Below are 17,037 nucleotides of genomic sequence, written 5' to 3' on the forward strand. Positions count from 1 at the left end.
GGAGGCTGAAGCAATCCTTTTAGGATGGGATGTTCTACTCAAAATATTCTAGCCAGACTACCCAGGCTCTCTCTTTGTGATCAGATTTGTTCTTTGCCAGTGCCTTAAGATTAGTGACTGATGACCTAATCTAAACCTCTAGAAAGTCCAAAAACTCTTTTTAAAGTAAGAAAATTAATAAGTGATCTACTTCCCCACGAAATGATAACTCTGTGAGGCCTCCACCATGATGTCACCATCCCACCTCTTCCAGCCTGGGTTTGGTTTTGGTTTTTTTATCGCTCCCATTTGCAGATAAACCAGTGACCACTGGTTCTCAAAATCAGCCATGCATCAGAATCCCCTGGAGAGTTAGTTAGAACACGGCTTGCCAGGCCCCACCCACCCCCTGAGTCAGCACATCTGGGAAAAGACCAAGAATCTGCATTTCTAACCTGTTCCTGGGTGAAGCCTCTTGTTCCCTGACCACTTCGCCACGCCCTTACTTGTCCACAGCTACCACGCTGGAAATGCTAACGCAGCCACTTGGAATGTCCTCTTCTCGTAATTCTACTCACGTTGTATCAAAACCCCACTGGTGACCAGAGGTGGTCCAAGTCTCCTCCTCTTCCCCTGTCCTAGGCTTCTTCTCCCGCTATTCCCAAGGAGGAGGTCACAAAAAGGGTCAGAACGTCCTCAAAGGAATCAAAGGAAGGAGGAGGCAGGAAGGCGTGCCAGATGACCCTGGCTGACTTGTTCCTTTTTGTTTCCATACCCCGAGAGGGGAGTGTGGGAGACAAAGCCTAGCCACCTCCCCCTCTCTCCCTTCACAAAGCAGATGCTTCCCTTGGGGACCCCCACAGGAGAGGCAGAGTTGGGCCAAGGTGGGATTAGGTGTTCCTGAGTCCCCTGCCAAATGACCACATTAACAGCATCCTAACAGCAGTTCACTTTGACTCCAGACACCTGCCTTCAAATACTAGCCAATTCCCCAAACCTTTCTCATTTGTCCCTCCACAGGTCCTACCTGCTCCACCTTGTTTAGAAGTCCTTTTCAATCCCTCTACCCCATGCCCTACTCTCTTCTGAACTGTACACGGAAAGTACTCATTAAATATTTACTGAATTGAATTGAAACATACTTATGGGTCAGAGAGAGCACGCTGTAGGTGTAACATTAGGAAAGCAAGAGTCATAAAAATTATATATCAATAGCATTTCATATTTGGAAAAGTTGTTTCCAGTAACACAGGCCTCTAAAAGTGTGCTTCAGGAGAAAGACATTCAGCCGCAGAAGAGGAAAGCCTTCATAGTCTGAAAACTTCCAAACATCCTATCTGTTATTTCCAGGAACATATTTATAATACAATGTATTTAGCCCCGTAAATACTCTTAATAGGAAAACTAAAATTAACCTTGGGAAATGATACAGAAATTAGATTGATATTCCTGATCATTTTTTCCCTTAGAAGCATGGCTCCTACTACATGGCTTATATGACCCAAAGAAAAATATAATAGCAATAGTACATATTGAGTTTTTCTTTAAAGAGAACAAAAGAGGGCAACTCACCTTAGAACTAGCTGTAACATCACATCTTCACAATGTAAACCGATGAGAGTTCTAAACAATGCCAGGGACACCACACAGAGCTGGGAAGCAAAAAACACACATTCTATTTCAGATATTGGAAGGATAGCTCTACTCCCCACAGATGGAAAATAAATCAGAATTACAAAATAAAATGGCCTCTTTTTTTAGCAGCTTTGATAAAAACATGCTGCTTCCCGAGAGAATGTGTGTTCTCTCTTCCCGAGAGAAGGCTTTTAGTTCTCCTACAGGATTTGATTAGAAAGCCTATATCTAGGGGCGCCTGGGTGGCTTAGTCAGTTAAGCGTCCGACTTCGGCTCAGGTCATGATCTCACAGTTCGTGAGTTCGAGCCCCGTTTCGGGCTCTGTGCTGACAGCTCAGAGCCTGGAGCCTGCTTCACATTCTGTGTCTCCCTCTCTCTCTGCCCCTTCCCTGATCATGCTCTGTCTCTCTCTGTCTCAAAAATAAATAAACATTTAAGAAAGCCTATGTCTAGAATGATGCCATAATGCAGAATGACCCTCCTACAAAATGCCTGTGCTCTTATTTCCAACTTTTAAAGATCCACATAAACGTGCTCCTACAACTCCCCAACACACATACACACACACGATCTCCTGCTTGGCATTTATTTTCCCAAGTTATTTTCAAATATGACATTGGTTATTTACAAGACAGGGCTAACAGAAAATTGCAGGTACCCTGGCCAGCTCCCCAACCAGAATGTTTAGCCCCATGCCTCAGCTCCTTTGGGCTTGTCCCTTGGCTTTGGGGCAAACATTCTCCTTGGTTCCATTTTCAGTAGTGCTGAGAGTATGATAATATAGTCTTCTAAGAAGTTCATTCAAAACCAAGAATTCTTTTGATCTCTAATTTCCAAAAAGGAAAGGTAAATAGCCAAATAGGGAAGATACCTACAGGTGAATTATAAAATCATTGTACCCTTTTGAGAGTAAGCTTTCATCATTTCATCAGAGCACTTAAGTAATTTTTTGCACCAGGGAGTAATTCCTAGTCTGTGTTCTAGATAGGACGGACCTAAAACCTGGTCAATGAAATCCATAATGGTGTCATAATAATAACAGCTACAAGAAACAGCAGGGGAGGGGGGAATTAGAGAAAAAATATTCATCATTAATCCCCAAAACAAACTCTCCTGAAATTTGTTCTGAGTTATAAAGTCCCTTCCTCTGGGGTTCACCTTACCCGAAATGGGGTGTTGATTCGGCTTGTGAGAGTATCTAGGATGTGGACATTCTCGTGCTGGTGCAACAGGATAAAACGGAGGAAGATCTCGAGTAATGCTGGCTCGGAGATACTACGCAGGAAAAGGTCCAGATATGCAGTTGTGGTCATGACCTCCTCCACAGTCACCTGGGACCAACGACAGAGTGAGCACAGGCGAGCATCCTCTCGATGCTGTGATACATGCTTCCCCAAAGGCCCCTGGCCTCACCGTAGTGACCCCATCAAGGCAAGGACATGCCAACCACGAGAACACGCTTCAGAGCTTCATCTGAAGCCTATAACCTATTCACATCCCACAATACCACATGCTGCTTCCGCCCTTTAATTCAGTAACGGAAAAGCAAGGACATAAAAAAGTAATTCAAGTGTTCTGACAACTCTAATCATCAAATGCAGTTCAAATACCATAAAGATTTTAGTGTGTAACCACAAAGGGGGGGGGAAGATAATGTAAAGTATCTACATGGTCAATAAAGGATTAATTAGAAAGCTCAATATAACTGTTTCATCATTAGTCATCCAATAAATATTTATTAGACTTGCTATGTACCAGGAGCTAGAACCATAAGAACACATTTTCTGTCCAGGAAGATGGGTGTGTGTATGCATGTATATATGTAAGAGGTACAGATACAAAGTAAGGCAGACGTTCAGGTATGTTCCTGGAAAGTTGCAAGTCAAATTTTTATAACTGCATAATATACGTAAAGTGTTATTTATAAAGTGCTATAAGAGTTTACCACTTATAAAGTAACCGACTTTTTTTTTTATAATACAAATTAGTATTTTCTACGTGGTGTGATTATCCCAAGCAGTAGAATGTCTGTCTTTCAGGGAATATAAAACTTTCAAGAGTCAAGTTTTTCAAAGTGCTGAGGATTTGGTGCTTAAAGCATTCAAATTTTAATTTTAAGCATTTTGATAGGGAATATCTTAAGAACTCGGATAGATTTCTTTGTCTTCCTAAAAAGCAAAGTACAACATCTCTTGATGAACAGGGGTCATCAATTGTCTGACTGACTGTAGAACAGAAATACCCAAACTGGGATGCATGGAAATCACGAGGGAAACAGTTCCAAACTTCAGATTCCAGCTCTATCCCCTAGAAATCTCAGCAATCTCCCCTGCCATGAGTCTAATGCACCTGCGCTAAACAGATGGGGATGCTTTTTGAGTGGTTACATCTTTCTCTTTTCCAGTTTTTCATTTCTTTCTTCCTTTCTTCCAAAGTATTAACTGTCACTTTATGATATTGTTGTTGGTCATTCCTTTTATAATACACTCTTCTCCTTGTAATGTTCTGTCTTCAAAATCAGTTTAGAAACCAGATCAGCAAATCTGGCATCTGAGTATAGATAGGCCCCATGTGGATGCATCTGTACATAAAGGCTTAAACTGTTTTCATATATTTTCTTGGTCCTTAGTTACATTCCAGAAAGAGGAGTCCAAGTGGATAAGATAAAGCCAAATCAGTTTTGTCTATTTTCCTTATTCCAAGCAAGGCATGCCTATACAGTACACTTGAACTCACCCTCTCAGGATCTGTTGACAAGTGGCCCAGCAGAACCCTGAGTGGCATGAGCTCGGCGTGCAACAGAGTACAAACACCGTCCCCCTCCAGCTCAGCGCCAGTGCTCTGAGCCCTCAAAACATTCCACACACCACTGTGTCATCTGACCAACTTGAAAGGGCTCTCTGTGGCCCAAAAATAACAAAACAAACAGGTGAGCCTCAACCACTCAGCAAATAAATTACCTTGAGAAGAGTGCTTCGCATGGGCTGTCCCTGGTCCTGAAATAAGCTGCTTCTATCCTTGTGTTTTTTTGGCGTTCTCCAGTCCCAAGCTCATAGCACTCTTAACACTGTCCTGGAACACATGCTATGTCTTTTTTATTACTCCAGTGCAATGTACAGAGTTGGGCACATAGAAGGTACTGAATATAACATTTCCTGAATAAACAACAGCCCCCAAGGTCCTAGTGATTTACATTTGCCAGAGTTGAGCTTAATTTTTAATTCTTCCCTCTTCTCTGAATGTGTTCTGAGGGCCCCAGAGAATGGGGACATTTTTAATAAAAACCTATGAAATAACTGATGTCACCAAGTATACTTATGGGGGAATGATTCATACCACCACCGAACGTGGAGCTCCATTAGCTCACCCCATTCCACTGCCACAATCTCGGGGTCCGTTAGCAGAAACTTAATTCAAAATCACTTGAGCAGAAGTCTAATTCCCTAATGATCTGGATCACTAGAAAAACGCACAACCAGACATTTCAAACGGGCCATGCATGCATGCAATTTCTGCAATACTGTATTTTCAGCCTTCCTTACTGAGCACTGCTGAGCTGACATGTCCTGCACAATTCCAGGAGCTGCCTTTGCACCAATAATGCACCATCAGCTTGTCCCCCCTTAAGTTACACATGACCTTAATAAGCTCAAAAGCACAGCAATAAACCCTTTAGAACAGAAGTCTCAGTCTTTGGGGGCTCACATGAAAGCAGGGCATTAAGCATCTATTGTTTACTACTCTTAGGCTGGATAAATGAAAGATTTTATTATTATTTTTTCTTTTCTTAGCAATCAAAGCTGTCATTTATAAGCTAAGAGGATTTAAGAAAACACTTGGAGGGGCAGCATTTACATAACATGGTATAAATATTAAAAACTCAATTCTATTAAGCATCAAGTTGTAACCTCTTTATAAATCGAGGTCACACTCACCTTAAACTAATACCCAAGCCAAGAAAATCTGGTTCCCTTCTCTGTCTCTTCCCTCCTCCATATTCACAGAGCCCTCAGAAGACTTTTATCCCAGAAAATCTTTTCCTGCCCCATTATCTTACTTTTCAGAATCTTCCTCTAATCCCCCAAATAGGCAACCTCCTTAACAAGGATGAGACCAGAGCCTAAGTGTGATCACTTGAAAGCTAACGATGAACTCCCAGGGGAAGGCAGCTCTGCCGTGCAGAATGCAAAAACCAAAGCAGCCACTGATGCCCCAAAGAGGACATATTAGTAGAACAGGACAGTAGCATCCTCTTCATGGTCCAATTACGAAGGACAATCAGCTCTTGATGTACGTAAGACCTTTTGCCTTACCGGTGAGATGACTGTCAGTATTTATTTCTCTTGTTCTCTAAGGAATTGCAGGTAGCTACAAATTCGGGTTACAAATACTAGTAGAAATAGTAAATGAGGTTCTACCTTACTACCATATAATATACAGTAATAAAATTTAAGGATACTAAAGCTTAGGAATGTTAATTCTTACTAAAGGCAGAACCATAGGGGCACCTGGGTGTCTCAGTCGGTTAAGCGTCCAGCTTTGGCTCAGGTCATGATCTCACGGTTCATGAATTTAAGCCCCGTGTTGGGCTCTGTGCTGACAGCTCAGAGCCTGGAGCCTGCTTTGCATTCTGTGTCTTCCTCTCTCTCTCTCTCTCTCTGCCCCTCCCCTGCTCATGTTCTGTCTCTGTCTCATAAATAAATAAACATTAAAAAAATTATTTAGAAAAACAAATTTTAAAAAATTAAGGCATCAGGACAGCAATAACCTAAGGAAAACTCCTTCCCACAAACAAATAATTATCCTTGACAAGATAAATGCAACCATGAATCTAAAGAATGTATCTGCTGAGGCACCCTTCTGTGCTTCACTTTTCAGCCCCAGTTCTAGAATGGAACCTGAGCCCTGACTCAGGGACTTGACTTCATCTCTGTCAAGACCAGTTTGGTCTACCCTTTGAAATCAATCCCTTTCTTCACCCACCTTCTCCCCCCTCCACTAGCTCTCACCTGGGTCCCCTTCACGCCCAATGCCTTCACCAGTCCCTCAAAATGGTGTTTTTAAACTAGAGTCTGAAATCCAAAAGTGGATAGTGAAATCAGTCTATCAGTTCACTCATGGTTTAGACCAGACTGAAACAGAAAATACTAGAGTACATTGCACTTGGTAGAAACTATTTTGTGAAACTTTCGGGTGCCTATTTTGTTCAAACTATATGTAATGTAATATATTATATTTATGTATGTGCCTTGTTACATACTCAGTAAAAAAATATAGACAAACATACACAAATGCCTAAGATAAATTTTGGACTGTGCATTAGAGTCAGAAACATCTGAAAAGCGACACAGTAGCACTGCAATAACCACACCAGCCCACGGGCCTTTCTGCCTCCCCCTCAGCCGCTCAGGCTCCTCACCAGTCCTACACCCCAGGCTACAACCCAGCATGTCCAGAGTCTGGAAGAAGTGCATGCATAGTCCAGATTAGTTCTCCGACCAGGAAGCAACTGAATTTACAGTCAATCTACTCCTTTCTATCTTAGCCATGAGCCCCAGACATGCATTTTTAAAATTAATATCTCAAGCCTCTCAGAAAAGGACAAAATAGGACTTGTTTTCCTTTAAAAAAGGGAGTGGGAAGGAAGAGAGGAGTTGACACCATGTGTCACATCCCGCTTCTGTAATTCAAAACTCTCTCAAAAGCGAAGGCCAGAACCAAGCCCAGCCATTGTGCCCACGATCGCGACAGCACATTAACTTAATGCGTAGCGTAGGAGTGAAATTGAGCATATAGACATTCTGACCTTTCTGTAATCAGCTCTAGTTGGGCAATTCCATTTGCATCTAAATTAGCACCAGAATCCTCCCTATAATGGCAGGTTTATGTGTATGTCCCGGAAAACAAATTTCCCACCTGCTAATTGTTTTTTTGTGATCCAGTCACATTGGAACAAACAGATGGGTTCTACCTTCTGTTGCTTAGGCAGGTGGCAGGCAGTGGGGTCAGGTGACTGTTGCATCCTCTCCAAGTTAGAAGCCACCTTCCCTTGGCTTTTCCTTCCATAGACAGGAAAAAACTAGCTAAGCAGGGGCTCACCCGGGTCATGTGTAAGTCTTCAGCCCCTGCAGCTCCAATTGGAGGGTTAGGAAACTGAGACTCAGCTGAACCCTGCCCACTGAAAGCAGCAGGGAAGAGAGGAACAATAAGGCTGGATTGCACCGAACAGGCATGAAGGGACCTTCACAGGAAACACAGGCTAAGAACTTTGCTCGCTGCTGCCAGACAAGCTAGCAGCCAGGCAGGAGGCATGTCCACCCAAGTGCAGCCAAGGGCAGCAGCTGGGTGGGCTCTTCACAGACATCTTCTACCCTCCAAGGACACAGAGCACAAAGAACGTTCAAGTACATAAAGGAAGACAGATACCCTGGTTCTCAGCGAGCAGCCCCACTGTTTCAGCCAAACATTCAGGAAAGATGACGTTCGGTTATTCCAAGTCTGCAGAGAGCCTGCAGTTGATGAGTCAGACTCTCTCCCTCCTGGCCCCTCAAGCCTCCCTTCTGCTCCTAGACCTCTAGGCCACACCAGTCACTGACACCGCCACGGGCAGGCTGAAAAGGCAAATGGAGGTGATATCCAAAATCAGTAAGTTTGACTACTTATTCCTAAAATATTTGAGGAAGGAAGGAATTAAAATGATGGCTAGAGTGACATCAGCAACATATTTTAAGGAAAAATGTTAAAATTAAGCCAGTCTCTATCTTTTATTCCCAGCATTTCTTCAATATATCTGTAATACATTAAATGTAATAATTAAATCAATTAAATATTATCAATTAACTAATTCATTAAATATAATACACTTCCTCTTGCCTATCATAAACCTCTCCCCAGAGCGGTCAGCAAATTCTTTCTTTTTTTTTTTAGTGTTTATTTATTTATTTTGAGAGAGAGCGAGCACAGAGGAGAGGCAGAGAGTGAGGGAGAAAGAGAATCCCAAGCAGGCTCTGCACTGTCAGCATAGAGCCCAACGCGGGGCTCAAGCCCACAAACCATGAGATTATGACCTGAGCCAAAACCAAGTGTTGGATGCTCAACCAACTGAGCCACCCCGGTGCCCTGGCACATTATATCTAAAGCCTCCCTTGCTGTACTATGTGTGCATAATTTGTTCCCTAATACTTCATTATAATATAACTTATCAGAGTGTAATTCAACATATGATCCATTATATTTGAACCTCATCTAATGGAATTCAGTTATTGAAATACTCCAAATATCGCATAAGAAAGCTATTTCACAGTTTGGTTCTGAGGTCAGAATGAACAGAGACACTCTGGGGTGGGTGTTTAAGTGCAGAAGCAGAGATCCAAACAGTATCCCAAAGATCGCTAAATCCACCCGTCGGCTGTTTACTAGCTGTTTCAGAAAGCATCTTACGAACTTACAATACGAACCACCATACAAACAACGCCATCATCACTGGTCAGTTTCTGAGCACCTACTGTGTAATGAAGGATTATTCTCAGCATATTGCTTCAGCTCCTGGAGTCCACACAACTTCATGAGAACGGACTCAAACCAAGCAAAATGACCCTGCATGAAAGGACCCTGCGGTACGTGAGCGGAACCACCAGAAGGCTGAAGAAGTGGGCTTCCAGAGGAAGGGGTTCTGCTGCCGGGCAGCCAAAACACACATCGCCACTCTGCCTTCTTCTAAACTGCTTCCCGTGGCAACACAGCCCCGGTCTTCCCAACCAGAAAGCATTCCTCATTGTAAAGAAGATTCTACCCCCGTCATCTAAAGTGTGCCTCACGCGGGGCGCCTGAGCAGCCCAGTCAGTTGAGCACCCGAATTCAGCTCAGGTCACGATCTCACAGTTCGAGAGTTTGAGCCCCGCGTCGGGCTCTGTGCTGACAGCTCCAGGGCCTGGAGCCTGCTTCAAATTCATGTCTCCCTCGCTCTCTGCCCCTCCCCCACTCATGCTCTGTCTCTCAAAAAATAAATGTTAAAACTTTTTTTAAAAAAACAGTGTGCCTTACCCTGTGCTCACATTAAGATGTGGTGACAGGGAAATGCCACCTCTCAAAACTCAGCTGTCTTTCCTATTCTGGAATTATTAAGCCCTCAGCTTCCTCTTTTGTGGGCTAGTCCATTTCCTTTCCCAGTTTCCTTAATGCCTTCACCCATCCTTTAAGACTACAGACTTACTGCAGAAATGACTGTGTCTGACCTACAGTGTGAATTCTCAAAGCACCTGCTACGCCAGCAGGGACTCAGAGGGTAATCAATACATGTGTCGAGAAGGAAATCAGCAGCCCTGTTACTAATAAAAACACGTGGTTTTTACAGCCCATGTTTGGGGATGCCTTCATCAGCAAGGTGGTTAGATTAATTTGACAATACATGCAAAGCAGAGGATATTTTCCTTTTATCATGAATAACATTACATTGAAAATACAGAGCCTAACTCATGCCATGCTCTTGAATTACAGCAACCTAGAAAAGTGACCTATTGGGAAAAAAGAAATGCTTCCTCGGGTTTCCCCCTAATTTCTCTTCTTGATTAATAGGACAGTACTAGTGAATTCTGATGAGCATCGACATTAAAACCCAACAGTCAAGGGGAAATGGCTCATGGACCAGAGTCTCAATCAGCAGCTTCTGTAGAATGAAGTTATTTGAGAACAATTCTAAGAAGGCCTACCACCTCCCTCCCCATTCAATTTGCCTGCTGGGTCAAAGGTATTATTTGGCCTGGAGTTTTATACACAGACCAATTTTCCTAGACACCACAGACTATAACAAAGGCAAGCTAGGATGACAAGAGCCAGATTTCACTCCTGGCTTACTTTCCATGAGACAGAAAGTCCTCAACACAATGGAAGACTTAGAAAACACACAGGTATCTACCCAAGTGAGTTCAATAATTCTCGTCTCTCTGTTCTAATTCTCGTTTCTCTCTGTTGCCCCAACCTGGTCATCACCTGGCACTAGATAATCACAGAGTCAAGTACACAGAGGCGGACCCTGTCACAGTGATTCTGTCTCTACCTCACTGGAAACGCCAGTCAGACATACAAATGGGGGGTGGGGAAGAGCAAAAAAAAGTTTAGTGTGGGGCAAAAGAAAACTAAGCAGACTGTAAACTTCCTTTCTGTTTTCCTTTTTGGTTTTCTTACGACAATTTGAAATATTGCCGGGCATTTGTTGCCGATAAATGTTTAATGTTCTGCTAGGAGGGTGCAGGGAAAGAATACAAGATTCACACCACCTTCCAGACTGGACCCTCCCTCCCTTCTCCAAGACTGTTTCCAGGACAAATACCACCTGGCTGCCTTAGATAAATAAGGTGGGGCTTTGTGCGAGGTACTTTCCTGTGGTTCTTTGCGTTAGAGAGAGTGGGACCCTTCCTATCTTTCCATAACTCTGATGCTTAAGAACTGAGGAGCATTATCTCCCTCGTGCACTTGTTGAAATTAAAAAGAAAGAGACAGAAATCTACTTTTCCATTTCAAATCAACAGTAAATGCAAGCTTAATTTATAACCCTAATTTTCTCTCCTACAATGGCAGAGAAATGACATGAAGTACCACGGCGAGGTCAGAGATGATGTAGCTTTTCAGAAACTTATACTGATTCAGACTCTAAAAAGCTGACTGCATGTGTTGAGACAATGAACACACTTTAGTCTCCTAACTTCTAGCTGCTTCTCCCAACTCCCTCTTCTGATCTGCCCTTTCTGCAGGACGTCCCTGTGCAGTGCACAACATGTGCAACCCTATATGTACACAGCCTGGCTTTTCCACAGAATAGTAACAGAAAGCTCCAGCTTCCCATCAACAGAAACTAAATTTTGTTAACATCTATGAAACTCTGAGGTTTGTGGCAGGCACTTCTGTCTCCCCAATATTCAGTCTCTCTTTCTTCTTTGAGAATGAACCTCAAATTTAGAGCTAAAAAAACTACAGTTTCCCCCTTCCTTTGTATCTAGGTATAGCTGTACCTGTCCTGGCCAGTGAGATAGACGTGAACAGAAGTGGTGTATGGAATTAAAAAAAAAAAAAAAAGAAAAGAAGAATGTTTAAAGGGAGTTTTCTGTGACATGAAGGGAGTGTTCTGTTATCTGCAGCTAAACCTTATGCAAACTGATACATTGTTTTCTCTGAAAATTAGATGATTTGCTTTGTAAGTAAACTGCTGGAGTGATCTCATGCCAGCACTTAGAACAGTGCCTTGCATATACTGGGTGTTCAAAATATATTTGTTGAGTGAATGGATTAATAATGAATGTTTTATACCAAGAGAAGACCAGCTAACATTTGCAGTCCATGATAAGGCTTAAAAGTAGTGTCAAGATTAATCTCATAACCCATTCTCCAAATAATCTTCCAAAACATGAGAACAGTATTTTTTAAACTTTTTAAAACCAGAACCCATCATAAGAACTATATTTTACAATAATACATAGTATTTACAGTTACAAAGTACAACGCACCGATGTTTTCTATTTTATTGTTTTTTAAGGGCTAATTGCAACCTACCAAACCAAATTTGTGACTCATTAATATGACAATACTCAGTGTTTGAAAACTGTTTAAAATACAGATATACTTACCTGTTAATTTTTCTGTTAACTGCTAAACGAGTAAGAGCAAACACTAAAGTTTGATTTTTTGTTTCTTAATTAAAACTCTAAAATATTCAGGGCACCTGGGTGGCTCAGTCAGTTGAGGGCCCGACTTCAGCTCAGACCATGATCTCACAGTTTGTGAGTTTGAGCCCCACATCGGGATCTGTGCTGTGAGCGCAGAGCCTGCTTTGGATCCTCTGTTCCCCTCTCTCTCTCTGCCTCTCCCTGCTTGTTTGCTCTCTCTTGCTCTCTCAAAATTAATAAAAACTTTTAAAAAAGCTAAAATATTCAAAAGGTAACGAAAAGAAACAATGGTAGAAAAAACAAAACACTGTGCTTATTTTGCCATTTTTATACAATAGTTAAATATCATCACTAATGTCTTATCCAAGCTTGGTTCCAAAACTGCCTACTCTGGATGGTTAAGTATTTGTGTTAACTGTTCTTTCTCTTAGCTAATGAGGGAACCGAAAGTGCACTTCCTTTCTAAGCTGGGATTCTCAAAGTCTACAGATACTAATTTAAAGAAGCAAAGGGTGGCGACTGGGTGGCTCAGTCGGTTGAGTATCCGACTTCGGCTCAGGTCATGATCTCACAGTTCGTGGGTTCGAGCCCCACGTCAGGCTCTGCATTGACAGCTCAGAGCCTAGAGTCTGCTTCGGATTCTGTGTCTCCCTTTCTCTCTCTCTGCCCCCCCCCCCCCACTTGTGCTCTGTCTCTCTCTGTCTCAGAAATAAACATAAAAAAATTTTTTAAAACAAAGAAGCAAAGGGCAGCATGGTGTAGTAGAAAACAGACAGCAGTGGGAATGTAAAACACTTGCATTTTAATCCTTGGACTCTGGTGACCTTGGGCAAATCAAGCAATCTATTGGTGTCTCAACTGCTGCAGCTGCAGAACAAGCAGGATGTCCCTGACCCACGATGGAATCCAGCATGTCCATGAAGAAGCCCAACAACGAGATGTGGTGAAAGCTTCTGTGAAAAGCATCTTCCTCCACAGATTTTAGTGAGAACCCATAAGGTGAGGCTCAGGGTAACCAAAAAGCGCTTTGGAACACTTAGAGGACTCCCTGAAGTTAACATAAAGCCACCACATAAGCCTCCTCTGGATAATCTAATGTTTAGGCATTGAAAAATCATCTATTCCATATCCTCTATTCCTCTCACAAATATTAAGCTCACGGTCTCTGAATATTTCTTTTCAAGTCATGAGCCTTAGCGTGCTCCGCTGTGAAATGATGGCGTTGAACCAGATGATCTACCCTCTCAGTTCCAAAACCCTGAAATTCTTTGATTTCATGTCAGCGACATGAAACGGGAGCTAATTTCATTTCTTTGCCTTGGTAATTTTACCTCCAGCATAAATCAACACATGACTCTATTCTGTAGTGATAAGGGTGCTACCCACGTTCTTTGGAAACATTTATTTAATCACCTGCCTATGTATTGAGTGCTTTTCCTGTGTAAACTAGCAGCTGAGGAGACATAAAAGAAGTACAGGAAACATCCTGTCCCTCATGGCACTTCCAGAGGTGGGCTGCTGAAATTCACGCGGAGAAACAAGCATGAGACCGCGTGCTTCCAGAGTAGCAGTTCAGAGATGAGACAAATCAGTGTGTACTTCAGTGCAGGGCGTTAGCCCAATACAGGGACTGTGCCGAGACTTAACCGATGAATACGTTTTGCACAGACAGACAGGAAGCAGAAAGAATTATCCAGCAGGAACACGGTAATAAGAAAGAGGACAAGGGAGGCACTGCTCTGACCTCAGGTCTGCCTTTGAAAATCACGGGGGAAGGAACGTTACAAGGCAGGATGGAGACAGATTAGGAGGGATTTTCAGAAACAAGGGAGGGAGTCTGGATTATTTTCTGCAGGCAACAGGCACGCATGATGGGCTCTTCAACATGGCAATAACATCTAAACTACCCCTATTTGTTTTTGTAGTATGAATTACTGCTTCCAAATCTCTAGAATTTAGAAAGGTTGCATTTCCGTAAACCTGACAGAGAAAAATGATCTTAATGTTTCCTCCCACATGCAGGATCACCCAACAGAATACTTCCGGCCTCTCTGCCTCCCTAACGCCCTCCCCAGGAGAAGAAGAGTAAGGTCATTTTGAGAAGCCTGTCCTTCCTCTCTCCTTTCTTCTGGGAGCCCAACTGCCAGCAGGAAGTACACATTCTTCTCTACTCCTCTCACTGCAGGCTCTATGGTGCATCTGGGCAAGTCTGTCTAATCCTGGGGGTCGGTATGAGGCAATCTTACCCCCAGGTATAAACTCTATTCTTCAGCCTCAGTTTTATTGATAACAAAGGCACTATTTTGATCTCCTGTCTGCCTCACTCGTAGTTCTCAACCTGTCAGAACTCAGATGGGGAAGAGAGCCCTTTATACCTCAATTACACCATACTGACTTTCCTGAAACTGCATAACCTCTGCTACTCACAGTTTCCACTGATTCGTACAAACGCTTCAGACTCCAGGCTCAGGGCTTCAATTGTACTGTAACCCCAGACACTGCCAGCCTAGGGCAGTGAGAAAGGTGGCCACCGAAACAAACTTACGGCAACACACAGGCAGTCCTGACGGGGAACTGTGGACAGCAATTCCAAACTGACGGCTGCTGTATTTGGGCCCTCACCACCCTAAAGTCCCCGGTCCTGGCATCTCCTCTTCTGGGCTTCCTAATGGTCCAGCCCTTTCTGTATGTCCGAAGCCCACGCCACCAGGTGTAACTTAACACTAAAGTAATCCCCCCACAAGTCACATTCTCCCATCTTCCCTCCTAACCCCCCCTTCCACACTGTTTAAATGAAGATTTATAGTCTATTCTCTCTGAGGTAAACAAGCAAGCTATACACAAGATGAAAGATCAGTGGAATTAAGTCTTCTAAGGAGCATCTACATTTTAAGGGTTTAACATGTGATGAGGCTAAATGATAACATGTTGATTATATGAGGATGAAAATTCTGAGTACACCTTTTCCAGCTGGGGCCTCTGTCAACACCCTTACCGTCCCTATTCTCAGCCCACCGGAGAGACAACTGGACACAGGCCAGGAGCCATTTCCAAAGGAGGAAAAAATTTGTTTATTTTTATAATCATCAGTAATTATTACTATTCTTAATAGTATTTCCAGAAATAGCTACCATTTATGGAGTCCCAGCTCTGCACCATGCATTATGGTGTTTCATATATGTTCTCTGGGTTAATTCAATTTGGCTTTGCAAGGTAGCTGTCAGGGTCGTCTTCTCACAGATAAGAAAAGTGAGGCTCATAATCTTGTCCCAAAAGTACACAATAAGTGGCAGAGACCAGATTCACCAGAGACCAGGTCTGCCCGATACCAAATTTCATGTTCTTTGTATTATTTTGAGGAGAAGCCAAGATAAGAATTCTAACATTTCCTTGGCATTCTTGTCCCCTGGCCTCTGGAAACTGAGCATAAATACTTTGAAATTGAATAGTTGTATCAACTATGTGGGCTGATTAAGGTCAAAGACACTATCTCCCATTATAAGAGTTGAGTTATGGCATTTTGGAGGATTTATACCCATTCCTGCCCTTTTACCACGCCATCCCTCATCCCACCAATTCAGCTATTTTTCTCTAAACCAGCTGCTCCCAGGGTCGAGTCTAGACTTCACTCCAGAAAACAGCTTCTCCAAAGAACTTACTGAGCACCTTACTCCTGGGAACCATCAAAAGAGGTAAAATTGATTATTAAGCCAACAGGAAGGTAAAAAATTGTTCTTAAAACCAACAAGAGAAGAAAAAGACTTAATGTGAAAGGCCAACTCTCCTACTATCTACTGGACACATGCCAACAATATAGAATCCATACCTAAGATTAGGACAATTATAATAACACATTAAACTGCCCCTCACAAAAACATGAACTTCTGGTCCTCACAGCTCCTGGCTATCCCAGAAGGGACTCCCATTCCTCAGACCTGGATCATACACCCAAAACTGACTCTACCAGCCCCAAATGGGGATGCAAAAATGGAGTCTCTTAGATGCAGCAATGACCTCATTACTCCAATCACAATACAGTACAGCTTCCAGCCTCAAAGAGAATAATGGTTTTCAAATATAGATCTCCAATGTTCAATTTGATTTGGAATCCAATGGTTCAAACACATTTTCAACGACATCATACAGCACCTCAAAAAGCTTTTAAAATATGAATACCCATATTCACACCCTATCTGGATCCAGGTAAATCAGAATCTCCATGGGTGGGGCCAGGCTTCCCTTGATGACTCTGATGTGCACCAGGGTAAGAACCACCCTCACAAAGGACACCTACATTACGCAGGTGCTAGGATGCCATGTAAGATACTTCAGTGGATGGAGTAACAAAAGTAAAAACAAAATGAAGAACTCAAACACAAACAAACAACAACAACAACTCTGGTTTTTGCTGAGCATTACTCTGTAAATATAAGGATGACAATCACATTCCCTCTAAAGAAGACTCCGGCCCAGGAGGTAAATGAGCATTTCACATCACAGGGCAAGTCAGTGGTGAGATCCCCACCCCGCGTTGCCCACGCAGTCATCAAATTACCCTGCTTGAAAGATGCCATTTTCTACCACCTGCCATACAAAGCGAGTATCGTGCGGAGCTTGAGAAAAGATTTTAAATTTCTATTGAAGAAAACAAAGGAGTAATTTGGAAGCTTCCAAAAACTTCACTTATCCAACTGGATAGAATACTGTACATTATTGAATAAGTTAATTGTCCAAATGAGTACTAGAGAATTTCCCGAGAATAGTA

General features: G+C 42.7%; 1 protein-coding gene across 5 annotated transcripts in view; it reads right to left on the minus strand.

Annotated features, from left to right (window-relative positions):
• FHIP1A (FHF complex subunit HOOK interacting protein 1A) overlaps positions 1-17,037 on the minus strand; it is a 242,186-nt gene that overhangs the window by 26,256 nt on the left and 198,893 nt on the right. For all 5 annotated transcript variants that reach the window (XM_015081392.3, XM_015081397.3, XM_053216866.1 and 2 more), the window contains 2 exons: positions 2,778-2,945; positions 1,552-1,631 (listed from right to left, as the gene is read on the minus strand). In XM_015081392.3, coding sequence (XP_014936878.2) covers positions 1,552-1,631; positions 2,778-2,945 — 248 coding nt within the window. The remainder of the gene's footprint in view (positions 1-1,551; positions 1,632-2,777; positions 2,946-17,037) is intronic.

This window comes from Acinonyx jubatus, chromosome B1, assembly GCF_027475565.1.
Source record: "Acinonyx jubatus isolate Ajub_Pintada_27869175 chromosome B1, VMU_Ajub_asm_v1.0, whole genome shotgun sequence".
NCBI lineage: Eukaryota > Metazoa > Chordata > Mammalia > Carnivora > Felidae > Acinonyx > Acinonyx jubatus.